We start from the raw sequence: 23,248 nt of genomic DNA, 5'->3' as shown, positions 1-23,248 counted from the left end.
TTCTAGAGTATTTTGGTGCTTTCTGGCCCTGGTTCTCCAAGTGATGCATCTTAATAAACATTTTTAAAAAGCATTTAAAAATTACGAGTCAGCCTCAGACTTCCCCTCTCCTCCCAGAGGCTGTGCTAGACTTCAGTTGAAATGTGTCTGAAAAATATACATGACTATAACACTTGCAACCCTGACTGTTGGCATCAAATGTCCTGACTTTCATTAGAGATTTTCCTGCATATCCTAACCTCTGGAGAAAATATATATTAATTACTGTAAATGCAGCTGATTAAACCACCAAATTTGCAATTTCATCAATTCCGATGCCTGCTGTGATGTGCCAGCTGGGGATGGCTGTGAATAGGGCTATCACTGATATATCAGTAGGTCCATTTTCACTTTTTACTCCTAGGTTAGACTTAATTCTGCAGAATTAAATTTTCATGGAGAGAAAGGTATTCTAAATTTAAGGGCGTCACCTGCAACTCACTGGTAATCATTTTTTTTTTCTACATCCTTGGTGAGACTGTTGTGGCTGCCACAGTGGTTTATTAACCAGTGAAAATGACATTCGGTTTTGTACCACGGTGCAAGATAACAGGACATTCTCATTACCTCTCGCCTGGACTACTGCAACTTACTCCTCACCGGCCTCCCACTTAGCCATCTATCCCCCCTTCAGTCTGTTCAGAACTCTGCTGCACGTCTCATATTCCGCCAGAACCGATATACTCATATCACCCCTCTCCTCAGGTCACTTCACTGGCTTCCAATCAGATACCGCATTCAATTCAAGCTTCTCCTTCTTACCTACAAATGCACTCAGTCTGCTGCCCCTCACTACCTCTCTACCCTCATTTCCCCTTACGTTCCCGCCCGTAACCTCCGTTCACAGGATAAATCCCTCCTCTCAGTACCCTTCTCCACCACCGCCAACTCCAGGCTCCGCTCATTCTGCCTCGCCTCACCCTATGCTTGGAACAACCTTCCTGAACCCTTACGCCAAGCCCCCTCCCTGCCCGTCTTCAAGTCTTTGCTTAAAGCCCACCTCTTCAATGCTGCGTTCGGCACCTAACCCTTACCGTTCAGTGAATCCAGACTGCCCCAATTTGACTGCCCCTATCGGACCGACCGTTCACTTGTCTATTAGATTGTAAGCTCTTTGAGCAGGGACTGTCTCTCTTTGTTAAATTGTACAGCGCTGCGTAACCCTAGTAGCACTCTAGAAATGTTAAGTAGTAGTAGTAGTAGTACATTCCAGCTTGCAGAGGGTAAATTATGAAACCAAGTAACGTGTGTTTGTAATATTGACTGTGTTGAGATGTTCACTGGGGGGTGGGGGGGGGAAGTTAGAGACCGTTGCAGCCTATGTGGAAAACTTGACGTCAACTTGATTCAAGCTTTACCTCGTGTAATACTGATGATTGTGGTTGACAATAGACAGGATTGACCCTAATTAACAGGCAGGAGAGGCTACGTAGAAAACTTAAAAAAGAATAAGGTAAAATGAAGTGATGAAATATAAATTAAAGCACAAAGAATAGAAAACAGATGAAAAAAAAAAACAGGCGGAATCAGAAGAACGGAACGATAAAGGATGAAGATGTGAGTAAAAGAGCAAGAAATGCAAAGGTTTGAAAATATTTTATTGAAAAAAATGTAATAATAAGTAAATTGGCAGTGGTGGCCTTAGGGACGTTCAGGCTTGTGCAAGAAATTCGTTTGGGGCCACTTAGAAGCTCAAATTAGATAATCTACAAGCAAGTTGGATATTTATTTCAATGGAACTTTGCCCTATGCATAGTACTGCAGTGAAAGTTGTTTGAGCGAACTAATTAAATAGTTGGGTTGTAGAATACGAATTCAGCCGCCACTTTGCAAACTGTGAGACCCCAGGAATATGCCTGGTTTGTCTCCCTCTAAAGCTGATGCTGGGATAGTGATCTCGGGATAGGAGGGTGAGTTGTGGGTTGCATTCTGGGGTGCTCCAGTACGTGCTTGCTGTATCCGATTTCTGATTTTTCCGTTCTCACATTAATATCCCACACGTTATAGGACATACTAAAGTGGACAGCACTGGTACTTGGAACGGCCCTGGCAAAAAGTGGGATCTTGGCATTTTGGGGGAATAGAATGTTTTATTAGGGTCCAGAAGGCATTTAGCTTTGGGAAGTTACAGAGTAATTGTATCAAGAGCTGAGGCAACAAGCCAAAAAAAATAGCACACGGAGCCTTCAAAATGAAGAGCGTCTCAGCGAGTCCCCGTTTCGGCAACAGGTGCCTGCGTCAGGGGTCTATATAAGATTGGAAAGCAAACTTGTCTCGAGAAGACAGGTCCGTTAGGAGCTAAATAAAGAGAAGCCAAAAAGCGCGGGAGCGGAAAGTAAACTTTATGGAATGTTCCGCGCTGTAAAACGCTGCTAAGCAGAGGCGTAAAAGCAGCTTCTACCAGAACCCTTATCCACACTCTTATCACCTCTCGTCTTGATTATTGTAAACTACTTTTCACCGGCCTCCCTCTTAGCCATCTCTCTCTTCTTCAATCAGTCCAAAACTCTGCTGCGCGACTCATTTTCCGCCAAAGTCGCTATGCTCACATTAGCCCTCTCCTCAAGTCACTTCACTGGCTCCCTATCCATTTCCGCATTCAATTCAAACTTCTCCTACTGACCTATAAGTGCATTCACTCTACCACTCTCCACTCTTGTCTCTCCCTACGCCCCCCCCCCCCCCTTGGGTACTCCGTTCTCTTGATAAATGTCTCTTATCTGTCCCCTTCTTCTCTACTGCTAATTCCAGACTCCGTTCCTTTTATCTTGCTGCACCTCACGCTTGGAATAGACTTCCCGAGCCTGTACGTCTAGCCCCCTCTTTGGCCGTTTTCAAGTCCAAACTTAAAGCCCACCTCTTTACCACTGCTTTTGACACCTAACCACTGCTCACTTGCCCTGTCCTTTTATCCTCACCTCTTTATTCCCCTACCCTTAATTGTTCTGTCTGACTGCCTGTCTTATCTAGATTGTAAGCTCTTTGAGCAGGGACTGTCTTTTTTGTGTATGGTGTACAGCGCTGCGTATGCCTTGTAGCGCTATAGAAATGCTAAGTAGTAGTAGTAGCTTCAGTCAAAAAGTTCCACAAGGTTTACATTCCGCTCCCATGCTTTTTGGTGTCTATTTAGCTCCTAGCGGAAATGTCTTTTTCAAGACACGTTTGTTTTTCAATCATATATAGACCCCTGACGCAGGCACCTGTTGCTGAAACGGGGACCGCTGAGACGCTCTTCATTATGAAGGCTCCGTGTGCTTTTTTTGGCTTTTTGAGAAGGTAAGAGCTGACATTAATGGTCCAGTCATGCAAGAGAATATTTACAATGATAGCATACGTGTGCAGATTGGCATCTCTCAGACAGCACAACATTTGCAGGGGCACAAAGTTACACATGAAATTTACAGAAAACTGGAATTAGGTCACCCACTTACCCCCTACAATGTTATTTTCCATTTCCTTCCCTCCTGGAGCGATCTAGAGTTACAAACAGTGAAACAGGTTGTGAGCCCACCGGGGACAGAGAAAGTACCTATATATAATCGTGAGCTTTACCACGGAAAGGCGGTAAACCATTCAGCAACCAGTGGATCTTTGTGCAAAGGTTCAGCTCTGGGTCAGAATTCCTGTTACACAATTAAAAATAAACCATTGATAGAGACAGGAAAAGAACCCCAGCCCTCCTGCTGCAGATGACTCCTATTAGTAAAGTAACCAGGACTGGAGGAGAAGTGAGTGCTTAGCTCTGCCTCGTCTCTTTTCACCTTCCTGTGACTTCCCATGTTGTTGCTTTATCTCATTCCTGAATGAGTATTTACAGGGGCTGTTGAAGTTTCTCCTTCCCTTTCTCTCCCATTACAGATGTGTCTCTTTTTATGTGTTATTTATAAACGTTAATCAAGGTTATAATAACCAGCACCAGTCATGAAAAATAAAACAAGGTGAACAAGTGTAAAGAGAGAAAACCCTCAGTAATCACCTAAACACCCAAGTTCTTCAAAACTGTGGAACCCATTACCAAAAGCCTTGAAAACTACCAACGACCACCTAAACTTCCGGAAAACACTAAAAACTAACCTGTTTAAAAAGGCATACCCTACCGATCCAACATAAATGCCTGATCTCTGCAACACAACAAAACTAAAGAACGTAATGGACATAACACAACTCTTCCGTTGTACGATTCCCAAGTGTGGCTGTGCCACATGAACTTTATCTTACCACAACATCACTTTGTATTTGTTTACACCGGAGTCTGTAACGCCTCTCCGGTACTATGTAAGCCACATTGAGCCTACAAATAGGTGGGAAAATGTGGGATATAAATATAACACTACAGCCAGAAAACAGCAGATGGTTGGCATCAATTATAAGATAGTAAATCAATAATGGAAAAGGGAGAGGACCTCAGACTGGTGATATCTTCAATCAATAAGATTGCATAGATCTAGTCACCATAATATAATCACTGGTCCTCTACCAACCTCCTCCCTAGGTGTTCATTCATACACTTTTAGTGCATATATACAATACATGAAGCAGCCATAGTACGAAACATTTTAACAAAACACAGCTACTTAGCTTGTTGCGGCTTAAAACAAGGGCCTCCCCAACGGTCCCGTTTCGCCAACTGGGGCTTCGTCAGGGGAAGGATGCCCCGCAACACAAAGCTGTGGCAAAATCCTAAAAAACAAACACACCAACAGACATTCACATATCTTATAATGTTATCCACTAAAACCCAAAAGCCATACTATCTTCGATAAAACCTAGTGTAACTTACCCAGCTAGCCGTCAATACAGCGAGACGTATGTGAACAAAGACCTCCCACAGTCGAGTCCAAATTTAAACCCCTTTACAGCGGACATGCCCGAAAAACCGCGTATGGGGAGGTACCATACGTCACATCCGGAGGGAAAAACAAATATTGTTAGACGTGCGAAAATCGCCGTAAAATAAACCGGATGACTGAAACTAGCTGGGTAACGAAACACAAACAGCTATATACTAAAAAATACAAACCCCATATAGCAAAAAAGTGCTATACTGCTCTATACTGCCTGTTCTTATGGCGAGTCCCACAGGCAGACAGCAAATGCATAACCGTAATGAATCTCCCAAGAATAGTCTAAATAACAAAATCTCACATGCAACCTTACATACAAGCATCCCATGCAACCAACACACAACCAACATCAATCGTACTGGAACATCAACTATAGACACGAAAAAACATGCCCTCCTGTAACTTAATACACAACCCATCTTACACAAAGTGACACATGTGTGATAACAAAAAAAACAACCCATCCCACCCAAACATACAGACACTCCTGATGCGAGAAATGCAACAATACAAATCTCTTCCCTTAACATTCAAGCCACTGGGTTCTACAGCTTCTAAGTGGAAAATCCACTTCTGTTCTAATTGAAGAAGGTATCTATCAATGTTGCCCCCACGTAAGTTTCGGGTGGGTTTTGGAGGGCTCACATTTACCACCACAAGTTTAACAGGATGGGCCTGGGTCCTCCTGGCTGAAGTGCACTGCACCCACTAAAACTGCTCCAAGGACCTACATACTTCTGTCATGGAGCTGGGTATGACATTTGAGGCTGGCAAAAAAAAAATTTTAAGTTTCTTTTTTGAGGGTGAGAGGGGGTTGGTGACCACTGAGGGAGTAAGGGGAGGTCATCCCCGATTCCCTCTGGTGGTCATCTGGTCAGTTCGGGCACCTTTTTGAGGCTTGGTTGCAAGAAAAAATGGACCAAGTAATGTCGGCCAAGTGCTCGTCAGGGACGCCCGTCTTTTTTCTATTATTTTGCCGAGGACGCCCATCTCTTAATCATGCCCCAGTCCTGCCTTCACTACTGTGCCGACATGCCCCGTGAACTTTGGTCGTCCCCGCGACAGGAAGCAGTTGAGGATGCCCAAAATCGGCTTTCGATTATGCCAATTTGAGCGACCCTGAGAGAAGGACACCCATCTCCCGATTTCTGTCGGAAGATGGGCACCCTTCTCTTTCGAAAATAAGCCTGATAGGTACCTAACTATCAATTAATGGTGCCTTTGATGCATGGAAGTGGTGCCTTCCTCTATGTACCAGCTCATAGAATTGCTTTGTAAGAGTTTAAATCAAGTGTTGATGTCATTTAAAAACATCATCTTGGAAGCCCAGATCAGATGTATCCCACATATTAAAAAATGAGTAAGGAAGACCAAATGATAGCAGGCATGGTTAAAAGGTGAGGTGAAAAAGGCTATCACACCTAAAATACTCGCACACAACCTACCCAATATCCGCCCATCTACCACCTCTTTTACATCAGCTTAGGATCAACTGTATTTAAATCACGTATCAATTTTATCATAACCTTTTACATTAGCCTATGATCAACTGTATTTAAAACATGTATTGATTTTAACATAACCTCACTCTGTAAGCCACATTGAGCTTTCAAAAAGGTGGGATAATGTGGGGTACAAATGCAATAAATAAATAAATATCAGACAATGAAAAGGTATGACTTGCAACAGCAAAACATATAAGTAGGATCCATCCAACAAACTCAATAAAGGAAATGTTGAAGAACATCTTTCAAATTATGGAAAAAGTATCCAAATGAAGAAAACAGGAAGCAGCATAAGCACTAGCAAATTAGATGCACACGATTGGTAAGGAAAGGTAAAAAAGAATACGAAAAGAAACTTGCCATAGAAAGAAAAACTCATAGTAAATAGTAACTGAAAGTCTGTGAGGAAGTCAATTGGACAATTAAATCATCAAAGAGTAAAGAGGTACTTAGGGAGGATGAGACCATAGCAGAGAGACTAAATTAATTCTTTGCTTTGGCCTTTACAAAGGAGGATGTAAGAGAGCTTAAAATGGCATTCAAAGGTGGTGATATGCAGGATCTTTTACAAATCACAATGATCTGGAACATGTAATAGGCCAAACTGCCAAGCTAAAGAGCAGCAAATCTCCTGGGCCGAATGGTTTACACCCCAGAGTATTGAAATAACTCAAAAATGAAATCACAGTTAAACTGTTAGTAATCTGTAACATGTCATTAAAATTATCCATGTTATCTGAAGATTGGAAAGTGGCCACCGTAATGCCAATTATTTAAAAGGGTTCTAGAGGGATTATCTATGAAATTATAGACCAGTGACCCTGATGTCAGTTACACAATATAGGATGTGCAGTAAATACTAGTGTGGAGTTTAGGTAACTTAATACTGACAGTCAATTACACTAGTAGAGGGAGTGTAGTGGTTAGAGCACCGGTCTTGCAATCCAGAGGTGGCTGGTTCAAATCCCACTGCAGTTCCTTGTGATCTTGGGCAAGTCACTTAACCCTCCATTGCCTCAGGTACAAACTTAGATTGTGAGCCCTCCTGGGACAGAGAAATATCCAGTGTACCTGGATGTAACTCACCTTGAGCTACTACTGAAAAAGGTGTGAGCAAAATCTAAATTAATAAATAAAGATTCTAGAATTCTAAAGAATAACAAGATTCCATGCAGAATTTCAAAGTGTAGCAACATTCCATGAGAACCCCCAAACATTCCATGTAGAACCCCAAAGAGTAACAAGGAGGTTAGATTGAGCACAAGAGAGGGTACAAGTCTATCTAACCCATTACATGAGTTGAGGTCAGTAGGCGGAGTCATTGGATCACCCTGGAGGAGTGGCCTAGTGGTTAGAGCACCAGTCTTGCAATCCAGAGGTGGCCAGTTGAAATCCCACGGCTGCTCCTTGTGATCTTGGGCAAGTCACTTAACCCTCCATTGCCTCAGGTACAAACTTAGATTGTGAGAGAAATAGCCAGAGTACCTGAATGTAACTCACCTTGAGCTGCTACTGAAAAAGGTGTGAGCAAAATCTAAATAAATAAATAAAGATTCTAGAATTCTAAAGAATAACAAGATTCCTTGCTGAATTTCAAAGAGTAGCAACATTCCATGTAGAACCCCAAAGAGTAACAAGGAGGTTAGATTGAGCACAGGAGAGGGTACAAGTCTATCTAACCCATTACATGAGTTGAGGTCAGTAGGCGGAGTCATTGGATCACCCTGGAGGAGTGGCCAAGTGGTTAGAGCACTGGTCTTGCAATCCAGAGGTGGCCAGTTCAAATCCCACTGCTGCTCACTTAACCCTCCATTGCCTCAGGTACAAACTTAGATTGTGAGCCCTCCTGGGACAGAGAAATATCCAGAGTACCTGAACGTAACTCACCTTGAGATTCTAGAATTCTAAAGAATAACAAGATTCCATGCAGAATTTCAAAGTGTAGCAACATTCCATGTAGAACCCCAAAGAGTAACAAGATTCTTTGGGGTGGAGGAGTGGCCTAGTGGTTAGAGCACAGGTTTTGCAATCCAGAGGTGGCCAGATCAAATCCCACTGCTGCTCCTTGTGATCTTGGGCAAGTCACTTAACCCTCCATTGCCTCAGGTACAAACTTAGATTGTGAGTCCTCCTGGGACAGAGAAATATCCAGAGCATCTGAATGTAACTCACCTTGAGCTACTACTGAAAAAGGTGTGAGCAAAATCCAAATAAATAAATATTTGAGATCCTACATGGAATGTTGCTACTATTTGAGATTCTGTTGCTATTATTTGAGATTCTACGTGGAATGTTGCTACTATTTGAGATCCTACATGGAATGTTGCTATTATTTGAGGTTCTTTTGCTACTATTTGAAATTCTGTTGCTATTATTTCAGATTCTGCATGGAATGTTGCTAGTGGAGGAGTAGCCTAGTGGCGTGGAAGAGTGGCCTAGTGGTTAGAGCACCGGTCTTGCAATCCAGAGGTGGCCAGGTCAAATCCCACCACTGCTTCTTGTGATCTTGGGCAAGTCACTTAACCCTCCATTGCCTCAGGTACAAACTTAGATTGTGAGTCCTCCTGGGACAGAGAAATATCCAGAGCATCTGAATGTAACTCACCTTGAGCTACTACTGAAAAAGGTCTGAGCAAAATCTAATAAATAAAGATTCTAGAATTCTAAAGAACAAGGTTCCATGCAGAATTTCAAAGTGTAGCAACATTCCATGTAGAACCCCAAAGAGTAACAAGATTCTCTGGGGTGGAGGAGTGGCCTAGTGGTTAGAGCACAGGTTTTGCAATCCAGAGGTGGCCAGTTCAAATCCCACTGCTGCTCCTTGTGATCTTGGGCAAGTCACTTAACCCTCCATTGCCTCAGGTACAAACTTAGATTGTCAGCCCTCCTGGGACAGAGAAATATCCAGAGTACCTGAATGTAACTCACCTTGAGCTACTACGGAAAAAGGTGTGAGCAAAATTTAAAGAAATTGAAAAATGGCTGTTGTTACTGCTTTGTTATGTTGGAGAGCACCATTTTCAGATGAACGATTCACAAATGAAAGCAGATATTCTCGCGCTGAGACCTACAGCACTTGTTCCTGACGAAGCCTATAAGGGGGTGAAACAGCCGCCATAGAACAATCAAAGCTAAGTGTGTTTTCTTTGAAAAACATTTTTTTTTCAATGTGGGTATATAAAACTGTTTTGGAAAAGTTTGGTTTAAATGTATACTTTAATTTAAGCATGATTAATGTAAAAAAAAAAAAATCACAGCATCAGAAGTGGAAAAATCTAGTTTGGAGTTTTTTAGCCCTACGATAGAAACTAAAACGCTGGTTAATCAATATAACCAGGTTAAACCAAGGATTGCTTTCCTTTGATTTCTCAGGGCTTTTCTCCAACATAACAAAACAACAGCATTCATACACACTAGCAAAATGGTGGAAACTAATATAAAGAACAAAATTACTGAACACAGACAAACATGGTTTAATGGGACAGAGGGAACATGGATTGAGCCAAGGGAAGTCTTGCCTGACCAATTTGCTACATTTTTTGAAAGCGGTCAGGAGCCTCTTTCTTCCCGGTTCATTCCTTTTCAACATCGGCCCCTTAGTTTCTTTGCAACCGAAGCTGCCTTAGAACTAGCACTGGGCCAGTATTGAAGGGTGCTTATTTCTCTGGAACCCTACGGTCCAATTTGACCCACTTACTACCTCTGTGAGTCTTTTTACTAGTATCTCAATGCTGAATTTTATCCCATTCCGTTACATTTTTGCCTCCCGGTTGACAGACAGACAGACAGACATTCTGAACACCTTTTTATAGAATTCTTTCCAACTTCCTTTGGGCTGAAAGGAATACAAACCGAATTGATGCAGGATGAGACATATCTAATGTCAATATAACAAAGTGCTTACTGTTATTAAGAGACATTCTAGCACAGCGAGGTTGTTAAATATTAGCCAGAATCACAAACTGAGGCTGTCACTGGCTTGTCTGCTGAGCTCATCTGCTCTTTATCAGCTTTTGAGCTGGAGCATATCAGCCCACAGTCCAGTCCAACAGGGCAGAGAGGAGAGGTCCGATTTTCCTCTCATCAACAGGCAGGTTGTTATACCTAGTTTTGCAGGCCTAATGGTTAGTGCAGTGGGCTGAGAATCAGGGGTAAGTCACTTAATCCTCTTTTGCCTAAGATTGTGAGCCCACTAGGGACAGAGAAAGGACCTCTATGTAATATGTAAACCACAGAAAAGCTGTATATGAGCCCTGGACCTTTTTATTTATGATTTCAGAAAGAACCGTAGATCAACTTCAGAAGTCATAGCAAAGGCCTCAACCAGTAGGAATAAAAATGTCTTAGTGCTTAGCCGAAAAAAAAAAAACAGTGGGAAATGGATCAGGCACTTCAAAAACAGACCAAGGAGCACCCAATATAAGGGAAATGGGACTTGATATACCACCTTTCTGAGGTTTTTGCAACTACATTCAGGTACTTCTTTTGTACCAGGGGCAATGGAGGGTTAAGTGACTTGCCCAGAGTCACAAGGAGCTGCAGTGGGAATTGAACCCAGTTCCCCAGGATCAAAGTCCACTGCACTAACCACTAGGCCACTCCTCCACTCATTCCACCAATAAGAGCCAACCTCATCAGTGATGTCACAATGGCTTGATTGCCCAATACAGTTCCCCAGGATCAAAGTCCACTGCACTAACCACTAGGCTACTCCTCCACTCATTCCACCAATAAGAGCCAACCTCATCAGTGATGTCACAATGGCTTGATTGCCCAATACTTGGCTAACTTCTGATATTGTGATGTCATAAGGGAAAGGGAAATGGGACTTGATATACCACCTTTCTGAGGTTTTTGCAACTACATTCAAAGTGGTTTACATATATTCAGGTACTTATTTTGTACCAGGGGCAGTGGAGGTTAAGTGACTTGTCCAGAGTCACAAGGAGCTATGAATACAATAAATCTTGTATTGGTGACTCGTTACGGTACCATTGTTTCGGCACAGATGTGCTGCCTCAGGAGTCTCTTATTGGTATTGTTTGGTAAGGATAACAATCATGATTGAACCTGTCTTTTTCAAGACCTCTACTAGCAATTTAGACTTTGAAGACAGGCTCATATGTGATCTTCACCACTGCGGACGTCTGTTCCGAAACATTGTACCGTGTTGAGTCACCATTTAGAGTCATCAATAATGGCGAGGTAACCCTTCCACCCCTCTTCAGAGCTCACCTTAAAATCTGTGCCCTTCTCTGCATCGGAGCCTCATTACCATTCATTTCAATATGCCGTGTGCTGATGTCGATGCAATCAAGCATATTTTATTTGTACTAAGCGGGACAATCATCAAACTTGCCATCCTCAAAGGAGAAAGCTCCAGCTGCTCCTCAATTGACCCCTGACATGGGCGCTGTACGCCTAAACACAGCCCATGTCTGGTCATTTAAGAAAGAATTGATATTCAAGTTACATGATTAAAGAAATTGTGTCCTGATTTTGAAGGCTCCTGGTATTTCTTTTCGCTGTGTGCTGATGTCTACCACGTGATGTCAACCTCGTTTTCCATTTTGCACCCAGTAACATGCAGAGATCTCTCGTTAACCAGACACTTCTGCCCACCGTATCTTTCTGCATCAGACCCCTTAGATTATGAGTCCTCCAGGGACATGGAAATACCCAGTGTATCTAAACAGAACTCACCTTGAGCTGCTACTGAATATAGTGTGAGCAAAATCCAAATAAATACAGTATTGGTTTTGCGGACTTTAATACTGGACTCAGGAGTGGTTTGAGAGGAGACGTCAATGAGGGTGATTTGTAGGTAACAAATTGTCCACATAAAGTGGCAGAGAGGTAAGTAGTGATCTATGTTGGAGGGTAGAATTTTAAATTGAACCTGGTATGCCACTGGCAACCAACGTTGATTAATAAGAAGAAGGTTATCATGGTTGAATCTCTGAGCATGATAAAGATGTTTAAAAGCTTGTTTTAAGTAGTTTGAAGATGTTCAAGAACAGAGAAACTAATCTTGTTAGCAGATTTGTAAATACAAACAAAAAGTATACTTTGAAAACGTCTGCAAATGCTAGAAGTCTAAAAACTAAGGGCCAGATGCACTAAACTTAACGAGCCATTAACGAACAAGTAGTAAACCCTGGCATGCACTAAAGACTTTTTTCTGACTACGGTAGCAGCTAACGAAAATGGAATGCAGATGAGCAGATTGTGTAGAAACCCTATTGTAATGAGATGCACTAACCTTTTCCGATTGCCTTAACACTGGAAAATCTAACGAGAGGTCTGTACCACTCGTTGGGGCTGCGCGGGATTGAAAAACTGCTACAAAAGTAACAAAAAAAATAGTGCTCCGCTTTAAAAAAGACGTCTATTTTGGCTGCTCACCCCCCCCCCCCAAGACGCCGCGCCGCTCACCCCCTCCGATGTGGCTCAACAGTGCAGTTGAGGATGCCCATTCAAAAAAAAATGCCCATTTTGGCCGTCATTCTCCCCCGCAATAATAAAAACGTCTTTTTTGGCAGTGCTTCACTCAGCTGAGAGACCTGGAAGTCCCTGAGCCAATCACAACACATTTAGCTGAGGTAAACGCGCTGTGATTGGCTCAGGGACTTCCAGGTCTCTCAGTTGAGTGAAGCACTGCCAAAAAAGATGTTTTTATTATTGCGGGGGGGGGGGGGGGGGGGGGGAATGACAGCCAAAATGGACGTTTTTTTTTTGCATGGGCGTCCTCAACTGCACTGTCCTCTGGATCAAGCCGCTGGGGTGAGCAGCGTGGCATCTTCGAGCAGCACAGGGAGGCGTATTTGACATGCGCAGAGCAGCCAGCACAACGCTTGGCTGCTCTGCGCATGCTCGATCGGCCGAGTGTTTAACGATGGAATAGAGAATGCAAGTGAGCTACAACGAGCAGCTCATTTGCATTCCTATTCCTTGATGCATGCCCGTTCCTTACCGATTCGCTAAGGGAATGGGTAAGGGAAGGGCTCTAACGATTGTTTAGTGCATCTTGGCCTAAGATGGGATAGTTGGACTATATAATGCTGACTGAAGAGGTAGATGTAAGAGGCATCTCGGAAACCTGGTGGAAGGAGGATAAGCAACAGAAGAGTATGTTTCATTTGAATGATGCAATGCATTGTGTGTAGGGTTATAACTGTGTGTTAGTCATGACAGGAATCAGAATGATCTGCGATGTGTAATAAAGTTGTGGCCATTTGTCTAAAGTGTTGCGTTAACGAGGAGCACAACTTAATTCGTAGAGTGGAACAGGTAAACGTGAATTGAATGTTTATTCTTTCAAAACGTGCAAAGTTACTAAATAACGCAGTTAAAACGCATCAGAAAATATCTCTTCACTCCATGAATAATTAAGCTCTGAACTGTGTTGCTTGAAGATGTGGTAATTTTTTTTTTTTTTTTTTTAAGGTTTGGACAAGTTCATGGAGGGTTTCTTTCTTTCTGTTTCCTGCAGCCACTTCATTATGGGCTGGCTGGTTAGGTCAGACAAGCCCCCTTCTCCCTTTCACTTTTTTTCCAAGTTACAACCCTAAATGAAGACTCCTCTTGCCTGGCTACAGTTTGACTTGACCTGAGAAGGAGGTAAGATGGTTATTAACCAAGTAGATTGGAGAAAGCCATTGCTTATCCCTTGGTGTTGGTACTGTAAAATTACTGACCTTTTGGGATCCTACAGATATTGGTGATCTGACGACCACAGTTAGAAACAGGATATTGGGCCTGATGGACCTTTGCTCTGCTCCAGTGTAGCCATTCTTGTGTTCTTAGGGTCATAGGATTGAGGTCTACAAAATCTTGAGTTGTGCAGAACGAGCAGAAGTAAATTGATTTTTTACTCGTTCCAAAAGTACAAAGACTAGGGGACATTCGAGGAAGTTACATGGAAATACTTTTAAAACAAATAGGAGGAAATATTTTTTCACTCAACAAATAGTTAAGCTCTGGAACTCTTTGCCAGAGGAGTTGCTAACAGCGGTTAGCGTATCTGGGTTTAAAAAAAGGTTCGGACAAATTCCTGGAGGAAAAGTCCATAGCCTGCTATTGAGAAACAACTGCTTGCCTGGGATTTGTAGTATGGAGTGTTGCCATGATTTGGGTTTCTGCCAGGTACTTGTGACCTGGCTTGGCCACTGTTTGGAAAACAGGATACTGAGCTAGATGGACCATTGGTCTGACCCAGTATGGCTACTCTTATGTTCTTATATTAGCAGGTAGAAACATGATGGCAACATCAAAACCAAAAGCCCATGAATTAATTTTGTGACTTCTGCCTGGCGTAATAACACTGTGCGGCTCAGAAGCAGATGTTCGGTGACATTAAACCGGAGAGTGCTGCTGAGTATCACTCTGGCTGTCACCGTTCTCTCCATTGAGCTCCGGGTGGCCTGGAGGCAGAGTTCAAGGCAGACCCGGAAATTATTCAGCCATTCCCGCTATTCAGTGGCGGTGTTAGGTTCGCATAAAGGGTAGTGGGATCCGTGGGAGTCCCAGGTATTCAGTGCTGGGTTCTCAGGCCCAGAATTGAACATCTGCGTTTACTTCAGTGGGTTGGCACTTTTGGGCTGGAAGAGCACAACACCCAGTCTGCAAATAAATAGCATTTATGCTGTGCTGAATGTAGGACCTGTATCTACTGTCACTTCTGGAGCCTCCATGTTCCCCACCCCCTTCCAAGACGGCAGAGGGAGTGTGTCCTGCCTCAGAAGAAAAACCTGACCGTTCCTTCCAGCTTCACTCTTTCAAATGAGCCTTTGAACTTTTAAAAGCTTTGCTTAATATCCCAGGGAGGTGTCTCCTGCCGCCTGAGGATACAAACGCAACTCTCTCTCTCTCTCTCTCTGCCTGAGCAGAGGATCAGGAGTGACACTAAGAGCAGTGGTGCAGCTGCAGAAGCCACACAGCCATGAACTTTCTCTGGATTCTCGTCTCCTTCCCCATCATCTTGTCTGTCTTCCTTCCTCACACAGCAGGTAAATGTTGGATTTCTCTCTGGGAGGGTAGGGGGGGGGGGGGGTTGTTACAGCTGTCTGGCTGTTCATGTAGGAGAGCAAAAGGGTCAGACTGCAGCCCTGAGCTGGGAGCTTTAAAAAGGGAGTAGAGGTGAAACGAATTGAGCTCAGCTCAGCTGCTCAACTCAGTCATGGTCACTGTCCAGCAAACTCTCTGATGGAGACTCTTGTCCTGCAGGAGCTTTGGCCACAGGACACCTTATCTGAGCCTGGGGGCGGTGAGTTACTGGGCAGGTCAGCAGTCCAGGGTCAGTATTAAATGACCCCCCTTCAAGTTATGTGATGTATTTACCATCTGCAGAGCAGGTGACCGGGGGTAGAGTCAGAAGGGTCCATGTAAGGAATGTGAATCTGTTTTTAAATACATCTTCCAAAACTCTTGAAACCTGTTCCTGCTGTCCAGACTCCCTTCGTCTCAGCCACTGCATGTCATCTGCTCTCCAGGACCCCAGCATGGCTGCTGGTGCCACAGTCTGGTTCTGTCATGTGCCCAGCCTTCCCCATGTCCCCTCCTCACCCTCACACTGTTCTGGGATGTCTTTTGTGGGCAGAGATTTCCAGCTGCCTCAGATAATCTTTGCGCTGCCCTGGTTACTGTTTAATCTCTTCCAGCCTTTGCCCATGGCTCCCAGCTCTCCCTCTGTGCTGCCCATCCTCACTCCCCAGAGCCGGCTTCTCCCCTGTAACCCTGGTCCCTCAGAGAAGTTCATAGCCCTGAGTGTAAATGATTCTTGCTGACACCTGTTGTACTAACAGCTCCATAGAGTAGAAGTCGGTAGCTCTGAGATTCTTGGATGCAGGCCAGGGTTTGTTGACAGGAGTTTGGAAGGAGAACAGAGTCACTGATCACTGCTGCTAGTAGGAAATCCTGAGGAAGAAAAATTACGCTCAGTCTCCACATAGATGAGAAGTGTCAGCCAAAGGTTCTCAAACTGAGGGCTCAGACCCCAAATGGCTCGTGACATCAGTAGATGGGGGTCACAGAAACAGGGAAACTCTCTGACCCTCTGGACCTTCACTGACCTGACAGTGGTGGCTGTGAACCACTGAATGATCACACACGCTGTCCCCTCCTCCTGTGTGGCCCTCCTCACAGATGCACAGGCCCTGTGCTGACTAGTGGCATAGTCTTGGGTGGCTCTGGGCCCACCCCAAATTCTGGCACCCTTGTTATGGCTGGTGGGGATTCCTAAGTCCCATCAGCTAAAGATGTTCAGTCAATCCCCTTCTCGTTCCAGCCAGCAGCACCTTCCACGTGCTGCTGCCCTGCCATCCTCCCCACCCCCACCCCCACCACTACGCATGCTTGGTTTGCCTGCCAGCTACTACTTAACATTTCTAGAGCGCTACTAGGGTTACGCAGCGCTGTACAAAATAAACCAAGAAGGACGGTCCCTGCTCAAAGGAGCTTACAATCTAAAGAACGAAATGTCAAGTTGGGGCAGTCTAGCTTTCCTGGGTGTAGAGGTAGAGGTTAGTTGCCGAAAGCGACATTGAAGAGGTGGGCTCAGGTATTTATTATTTGTTGGGGTCACAGGGGCAAATTGTGTGATCACCCGCTTTGGGTTCTGGCCCACCCTCAGGGGCCACTGGGAATTTGGGAAGCCTTCTTGGAAATATTTGACTCCTCAAAATGTAGTGTAGATTTAATAACTTTATTGAAAGTAGCATTTTACAATGGAAACACTTAAAGTTTCTACATCACTTGAGAGGCTGACATGGAGTTTAGTGATGTTTTGGGGGCATATTTCTGTTGTGCTTGTAACCCAGTATGTTAGTCTGTGTTAGTTCGGTTGATTGTTAATGTTTGTTTTAAGTTTTATTTTGTTACGTTGAGAGTATGTAACTGTAATGTCTTTTGTGAAGTCGTTAAGGAGAATATTAACGATAAATTCTGACTGTATACCTAATGTTTTCATAATTTCATAGCAGGCACCTGGATTAATTGGGCAGGAAGGCACGCAAAGTTTTGAATTGCATGTAAAATGCATTATATGTTAAGAAAATGTTTTACTTATAAGAAAAACTATAATTAAATGGAAAGAGAAAATGAAAAAAATACAAAGAAAATGTAACAAAGTGATTATATAGCAGAAGGAGGTTTTTTGGCCAAGTCTTCAAGGTGACTGTGGGTGAAAGCGTTCAAGCACCACTGGTGATTTCTACGATTGTAGTGTTCGTGTAATAACCCACAACATCTGTTGATATGAAATGAGTTTCCTATGAGGCTGTGGAGTGTGTTCTTTGAGTTGGAAGTGACACAACGTTATTACACATATGTGTCACGACTATTAGACACTGCCAGAGGGTCATGGGTGTTGCTGTTGGGTGAACTCCACATGCTGTCTTTTCCTGTTCCTAACCAAATCCTGTTCTTCTGTAAATTGTAACTTCCCCCCAATCTCTGGTTCCTGTCTGCGAGGCCTCCTCCGAAGGAGATGCTTTGTTAAACTAAGTACCAGCAAGTTTTGAGAAATGAACGTTAAGATAGGAAAAGCAGAGAGAGAGACATTTCTGAATGCTTTCTTTGTGTTAAATGTACACTTCCTCTCTAAGAAAGTTTCCAGATTAGATACCCATTAACTTCAGACAGTGCTAAAATGATTTTGTCCACGCCTGCCCATCCAGTAACTTTCTGTAACATTCCTGACCTTGGGCATTCAGTTGCTTTCTTGAGGTCATTGTTGTTTTTTTCGCCTCCCTGTACTCCCCTATTTCTTTCCCATGACTTCACAATGAGATAAGTCTCAGGGCTCAGCATCCTAACCCTGTCGGGGGAGACGTTTCCCTCCTCCCTTGTGGCTGGGTGTCCCAGGAAAGCTGGAATCCTTCCTCTGAGCAGTAAAAGACCACAGACTCTGCCATTCTGTACCAGCTCTGCACTGAGTGAGGGACACCTACAGAAAACACACGTTGCCCAATATTCGGCATGGCATACCGGGGAGGAGGGCCTCATAACAATAAATGCCACTCATTGGGGTCAGACCCAAATTTTCAGTGCTGTTATCCGAATAATGCTGCTGGAAATTCAAACAGGCTGCTCAGTAACATAGTAAATGACGGCAGAGAAAGACCTGAACAGTCCATCCAGTCTGCCCAACAAGATAAACTCATTTACATGGTATGTGATACTTTATACCCGAGTTTCATTTGTCTGTGTCATTGTCAGGGCACAGATCGTAGAAGTCTGCCCAGCACTGTTCCTGTACTAAAAGTTCTGAAGTTAACGTCAAAGCCCCTTAAAATTTACACTCCAGCCCATCCATATCTATTCAGTCACGATCAGGGCGTAGACCATAAAGTCTGCCCAGCACTGGTTTCGCTTCCCAACTACCAGCGTTGCCACCCAATCTCCGCTAAGATTCCGTAGATCCATTCCTTCTAAACAGGATTCCTTTGTGTTTATCCCACGCATGTTTGAATTCCATTACCATTTTCATCTCCACCACCTCTCATGGGAGGGCATTCCACATTTCCGCCCACCCTGTCAATGAAAAAATACTTCCTGACCTTACTCCCGAGTCTGCCCCCCTTCAACCTCAACTCATGTCCTCTAGTTCTACCGCCTTCCCATCTCCGGAAAAGGTTCGTTTGAACGTCTGTATCATATCACCCCTGTTTCTCCTTTCCTCCAAGGTATACATGTTCAGGTCGGCAAGTCTCTCCTCGTATGGTTTGAACATAAATCCCATACCATTTCGTAGCTTTTCTTTGCTCAGTCTAGAAGTGGAGCTGGATTTTATCAAGTAGCGGCAGTTTTCAACGCTAAAATCCAGATCAGTTATCCAGTTAACTTAGGACAGTGGTAGGAAATCTCAGGGCCGCCGAGAGACTGGGCCGGGCCTGAGGCAGGGCCACCCCCAAGGCCCCGCCCACCAAGGTCGCCGCCACCGCTCCCCCTCCACCCGCCCCCTCCGTCCGCCACCGGGCCCCCTGCTTTGAAATCACAGCACCTCTCACCTCCGTGTGAAAATGCTGCAGGCAGCAGAAGATCGCCTCCCTTCAGGCCTCCTTCCCTCTCTGTGTCCTGCCCTCATCTGATGTAACTTCCGCGAGGGCGGGACACAGGGAAGGAGGCCCGAAGGGAGGCGATCTGCTGCTGCCTGCAGCGCTTTCACACGGAGGTGAGAGGCGCTGTGATTTCAATGCATGGGGCCCAGTCCGGTGGCAGACGGTCAACGACAGAGGGCGGGTGGGACTGTGGCGCCGGGCCCGAGGAATTTTGTCCCCCCTGCCCTCCCCTCTCGGCAGCTATGAGAAATCTATATCCAAGGACATAATTTTCTCACATGTAGGTGGTGTCATCTGCGGAGCCCTGGAACAGACGCTGCCCAGCGTACTGATGTTTCCAGAAGCCTTTGGCAGACCCGACCAGGCATGAGCATGTTCCTTCCTGCCCACCTGACTCAACGCAGGACCCGCAGTTTCTCTTCACAGTCAGTCGCGTTGCTGTTTCTCCTTGGGGATATTTTTTCTTGCCTTCCTGCTGGTCTCTTGTGACTGGTTTGTGACCATTTCTTTTTCTTGTATGTTCTCTTGTTCCATTGTTTCTTTAGCTTTTTCGGCCCTTTTTAAGTTGTCTTTTTTTTTTCTGCAGCTCGCAGCCTGCATCCAGCCAGGTTTTGATTTTAAATAAATGAATCAACCTATTTCTGACAAAAGAGTCATTTGATTTCATCGCAGCTATCTTCCCCGTCATGTCCCAGAAACCTTCCAGTGGGATCAAGTGGTTGCACAGACTGCTAGGCCCATATCTGTGACTGATCCATAAGACGTTTGCCTAGGCTGTCTGGGCCGTGATCACTGTCCTCTCACTGTTCTTTTTGTGCTCAAATGCAGAAGGGAACACAGAAAAGTTGAGAGGTTCTGTGCGAGAGCCTTACTGGCATGCCAAAGTCCAGTCCAACGATGCCATCGTCAAAGGCATCAGTCCCTATGGCTTCTGGAGATGCACCAGACATTGGATATGCATCGGCACTGAGGAGGTCTCCCCCTGCCTTGATATCAGGTGCCAGTAGCAACTGAACATCATCAGATCTGACACTGAGGATTCTGCATCGTCCTCGGCACCAAAATATCCTGATGCTGTTCCATCGAGTGAAGATGAAGAAATACCAGCATCAGTTCTCTTCGAAGCACAGTGCCAGGAGCTCTGGGACACTTGCCTCACTGATGCCCGACATGCATCGGTGCAGTGAGGACCACTCCCCCTCAGTCTCCGATCTGGTACCAACATCTTCACAGGGTGTCTGTAGACCGGCACTGGCTCAACCTTTACCAATACTTGCCCTCAAGGAGCGGCTCCAGATCGTGTTACAGGAGGAGCTGGGGCACACTGACACCCAACTATGGTGTCCACTCAAGCCCATCCTGGAGACCTGTACTTTGTCTGTTGGTCATTTTGCAGGTCTTTTCTGCCGTCATCTACTATGTTACTATATGTATGTTACTATGTATTTGTCAATGCCAGTGCCTTGGTGAGCATTGGAGACAGCACTGACTGATGCGGTGCTCCTTTCTAGTCCATTGGAAACAAACCCCAGAGTCCAGGAGGAGGACCTGTACCTCGACACTCTCACCAAGAGCCTGGCCATGCATCCAGTGGGCCGAGGCAGGTGCAGACTCAGATTTCCCATAAGTACTACTTGCCAAGTCAGTCATACCACTTCTAGGGATCTTAGGAAGAGCCAGAGGACCCCTCCCTGCCCATCTTCAAATCCTTGCTCAAAGCCCACCTCTTCAATGTCGCTTTCGGCACCTAACCATTGTACCTCTATCCAGGAAATCCAGACTGCCCCCAACTTGATTGACTGCGCTTTTTCTCCTTTTTTGTCCTTTAGATTGTAAGCTCCTTTGAGCAGGGACTGTCCTCCTTTGTTAAATTGTACAGCGCTGCGTAACCCTGGTAGCGCTTTAGAAATGTAAAATAGTAGTAGTAGTAGTAGTAGATCCCTTGGCCTACCCTTGGGCCCCTCCCCAACACAGGAAAGGAGGAAGTTTCCTCCAGAGGAGCTCTCTTTCATCAGCTTTTTGAGGGAATGACGGAAACCATTCCATTTAAGTTGGAAGTAGAGGACAAGCTCAGGACCGAGATGTTGGATGTTCTTGACCAGGACTCCCCTCCTAAGGAATCTGTGGCAGTGCCCGTTCACACACAACATGGGCAGAACTCTGAAACCCCACTCTCTATGCAGGTTGTTCCAAAGAAGGCTCCCAGATTCGAGAAGCCATGGCTTCCACACCATTATATGATGGTTGAATCCATTCTCAAAAGATCCAGATGCTCGAGGACTCATGCCTCAGCTCCTCCAGGCAGGAATGCTCGCACTCTGGAAACTTTTGGGAGGAAAGATTTTCAAGGCTCGATGCTCATTTCCCGCATCCAGTCTTACCAGCTCTACATAAGCATTTATTTATTATTTATTTTATTTATTATTGGGATTTATTTACAGCCTTTTGAAGGAATTCACTCAAGGCAGTGTACAGTGAGAATAAATCACACCTAAGCAATAGACAATTACCACAACAAAACTATTTAAATAACAATACAAAGTATGGCATAGTATACAACTTACAATGTCAACACAATATGTAATAGAACATTTTAATTGACAGTATCCTACTATATAAATGAAGAGTGACCGACGTGCCGCGCATGCGCAGAACAGTGCAGCACGTCACAAATCTCTTCCGAGTTTCCGACGTTGACCGGCTAGCACCGGGCGGGCGGGGATCGTCCGACAGCAGCTCCGAGGCACACTCCGAGGGGCATAATCGAACGAAAACGTCTATCTCCATGGGTGTTTATCTCCGAGAACGGGTCTGTGAAGGGGCAGGACCGAACCGTATTTTCGAAAAAAAATAGACATCCATGTTTTATTCGACAATTTGTGAGCTGGGCATTTTTGTTTTTCAGCGATAATGGAAAATGAAAGTGCCCAGCTCAAAAACGATAAACTCCAAGACATCTTATTCGTGGGAGGGGCCAGGATTCGTAATGCACTGGTCCCCCTCACATGCCAGGACACCAACCGGGGCACCCTAGGGGGCACGTACAAAAAATAAAAAGGTAAAACAGCTCCCAGGTGCATAGCCCCTTCCCTTGGTGTTGAGCCCCCAAATCCCCCTCAAAACCCACTGCCCCACAAGTCTACACCATTACTATAGCCCTAAGGGGTGGAAGGGGGGCACCTACATGTGGGTAAAGTGGGTTGGGGGGCGGTTTGGAGGGCTCCCATTTACCAGCACAAGTGTAACAGGTGGGGGGGGGGGGGGGAATGGGCCTGGGTCCACCTGCCTGAAGTCCACTGCACCCCTAATAACTGCTCCAGGGACCTGCATACTGCTGCCAGGGAGGTGGGTATGACATTTGAGGGTGAAAATAAAAGTTGTGAAACATCATTTTTTTGTGGTGGGAGGGGGTTAGTGAACACTGGGGGAGTCAGGGGAGGTCATTCCCCGATTCCCTCTGGTGGTAATCTGGTCATTTAGGGCACTTTTTAGGGCCTTATTCGTGGGTCCAGGAAAAGTGCCCTAAATTCTTGCTAAAAACGCATATTTTTTTTTCCATTATTGGCGAAAGGCGCCCATCTCTGATCGGCCGGATAACCACGCCCCAGTTCCGCCTTCGCCACGCCTTTGACACGCCCCCATCAACTTTGTCCGCATCCGCGACAGAGTGCAGTTGAAAACGTCCAAATTCGGCTTTCGATTATACCGATTTATTCGTTTTTATGAGATAACGTCTATCTCCCGATTTGGGTCAAAATCTAGGCGTTTTTCTCTTTCAGTTATAAGCAGGTCCATCTCCGAC

At 44.9% G+C, this 23,248-nt stretch overlaps 1 protein-coding gene across 1 annotated transcript in view; it reads left to right on the top strand.

The window, feature by feature from the left end:
• Positions 1–15,226: 15,226 nt before the first annotated feature.
• SUSD2 (sushi domain containing 2) overlaps positions 15,227–23,248 on the top strand; it is a gene marked incomplete in the record, with an annotated part of 210,235 nt that continues 202,213 nt past the window's right edge. Inside the window, 1 exon segment of the mRNA XM_030220275.1 lies at positions 15,227–15,396. Coding sequence (XP_030076135.1) covers positions 15,330–15,396 — 67 coding nt within the window.

The sequence above is a fragment of the Microcaecilia unicolor genome, chromosome 11 (genome assembly GCF_901765095.1).
Source record: "Microcaecilia unicolor chromosome 11, aMicUni1.1, whole genome shotgun sequence".
Taxonomy (NCBI): Eukaryota; Metazoa; Chordata; class Amphibia; order Gymnophiona; family Siphonopidae; genus Microcaecilia; species Microcaecilia unicolor.
The sequence above is the reverse complement of the archived record's forward strand: the minus strand, read 5'-3'. Positions and strand labels throughout refer to the sequence as shown.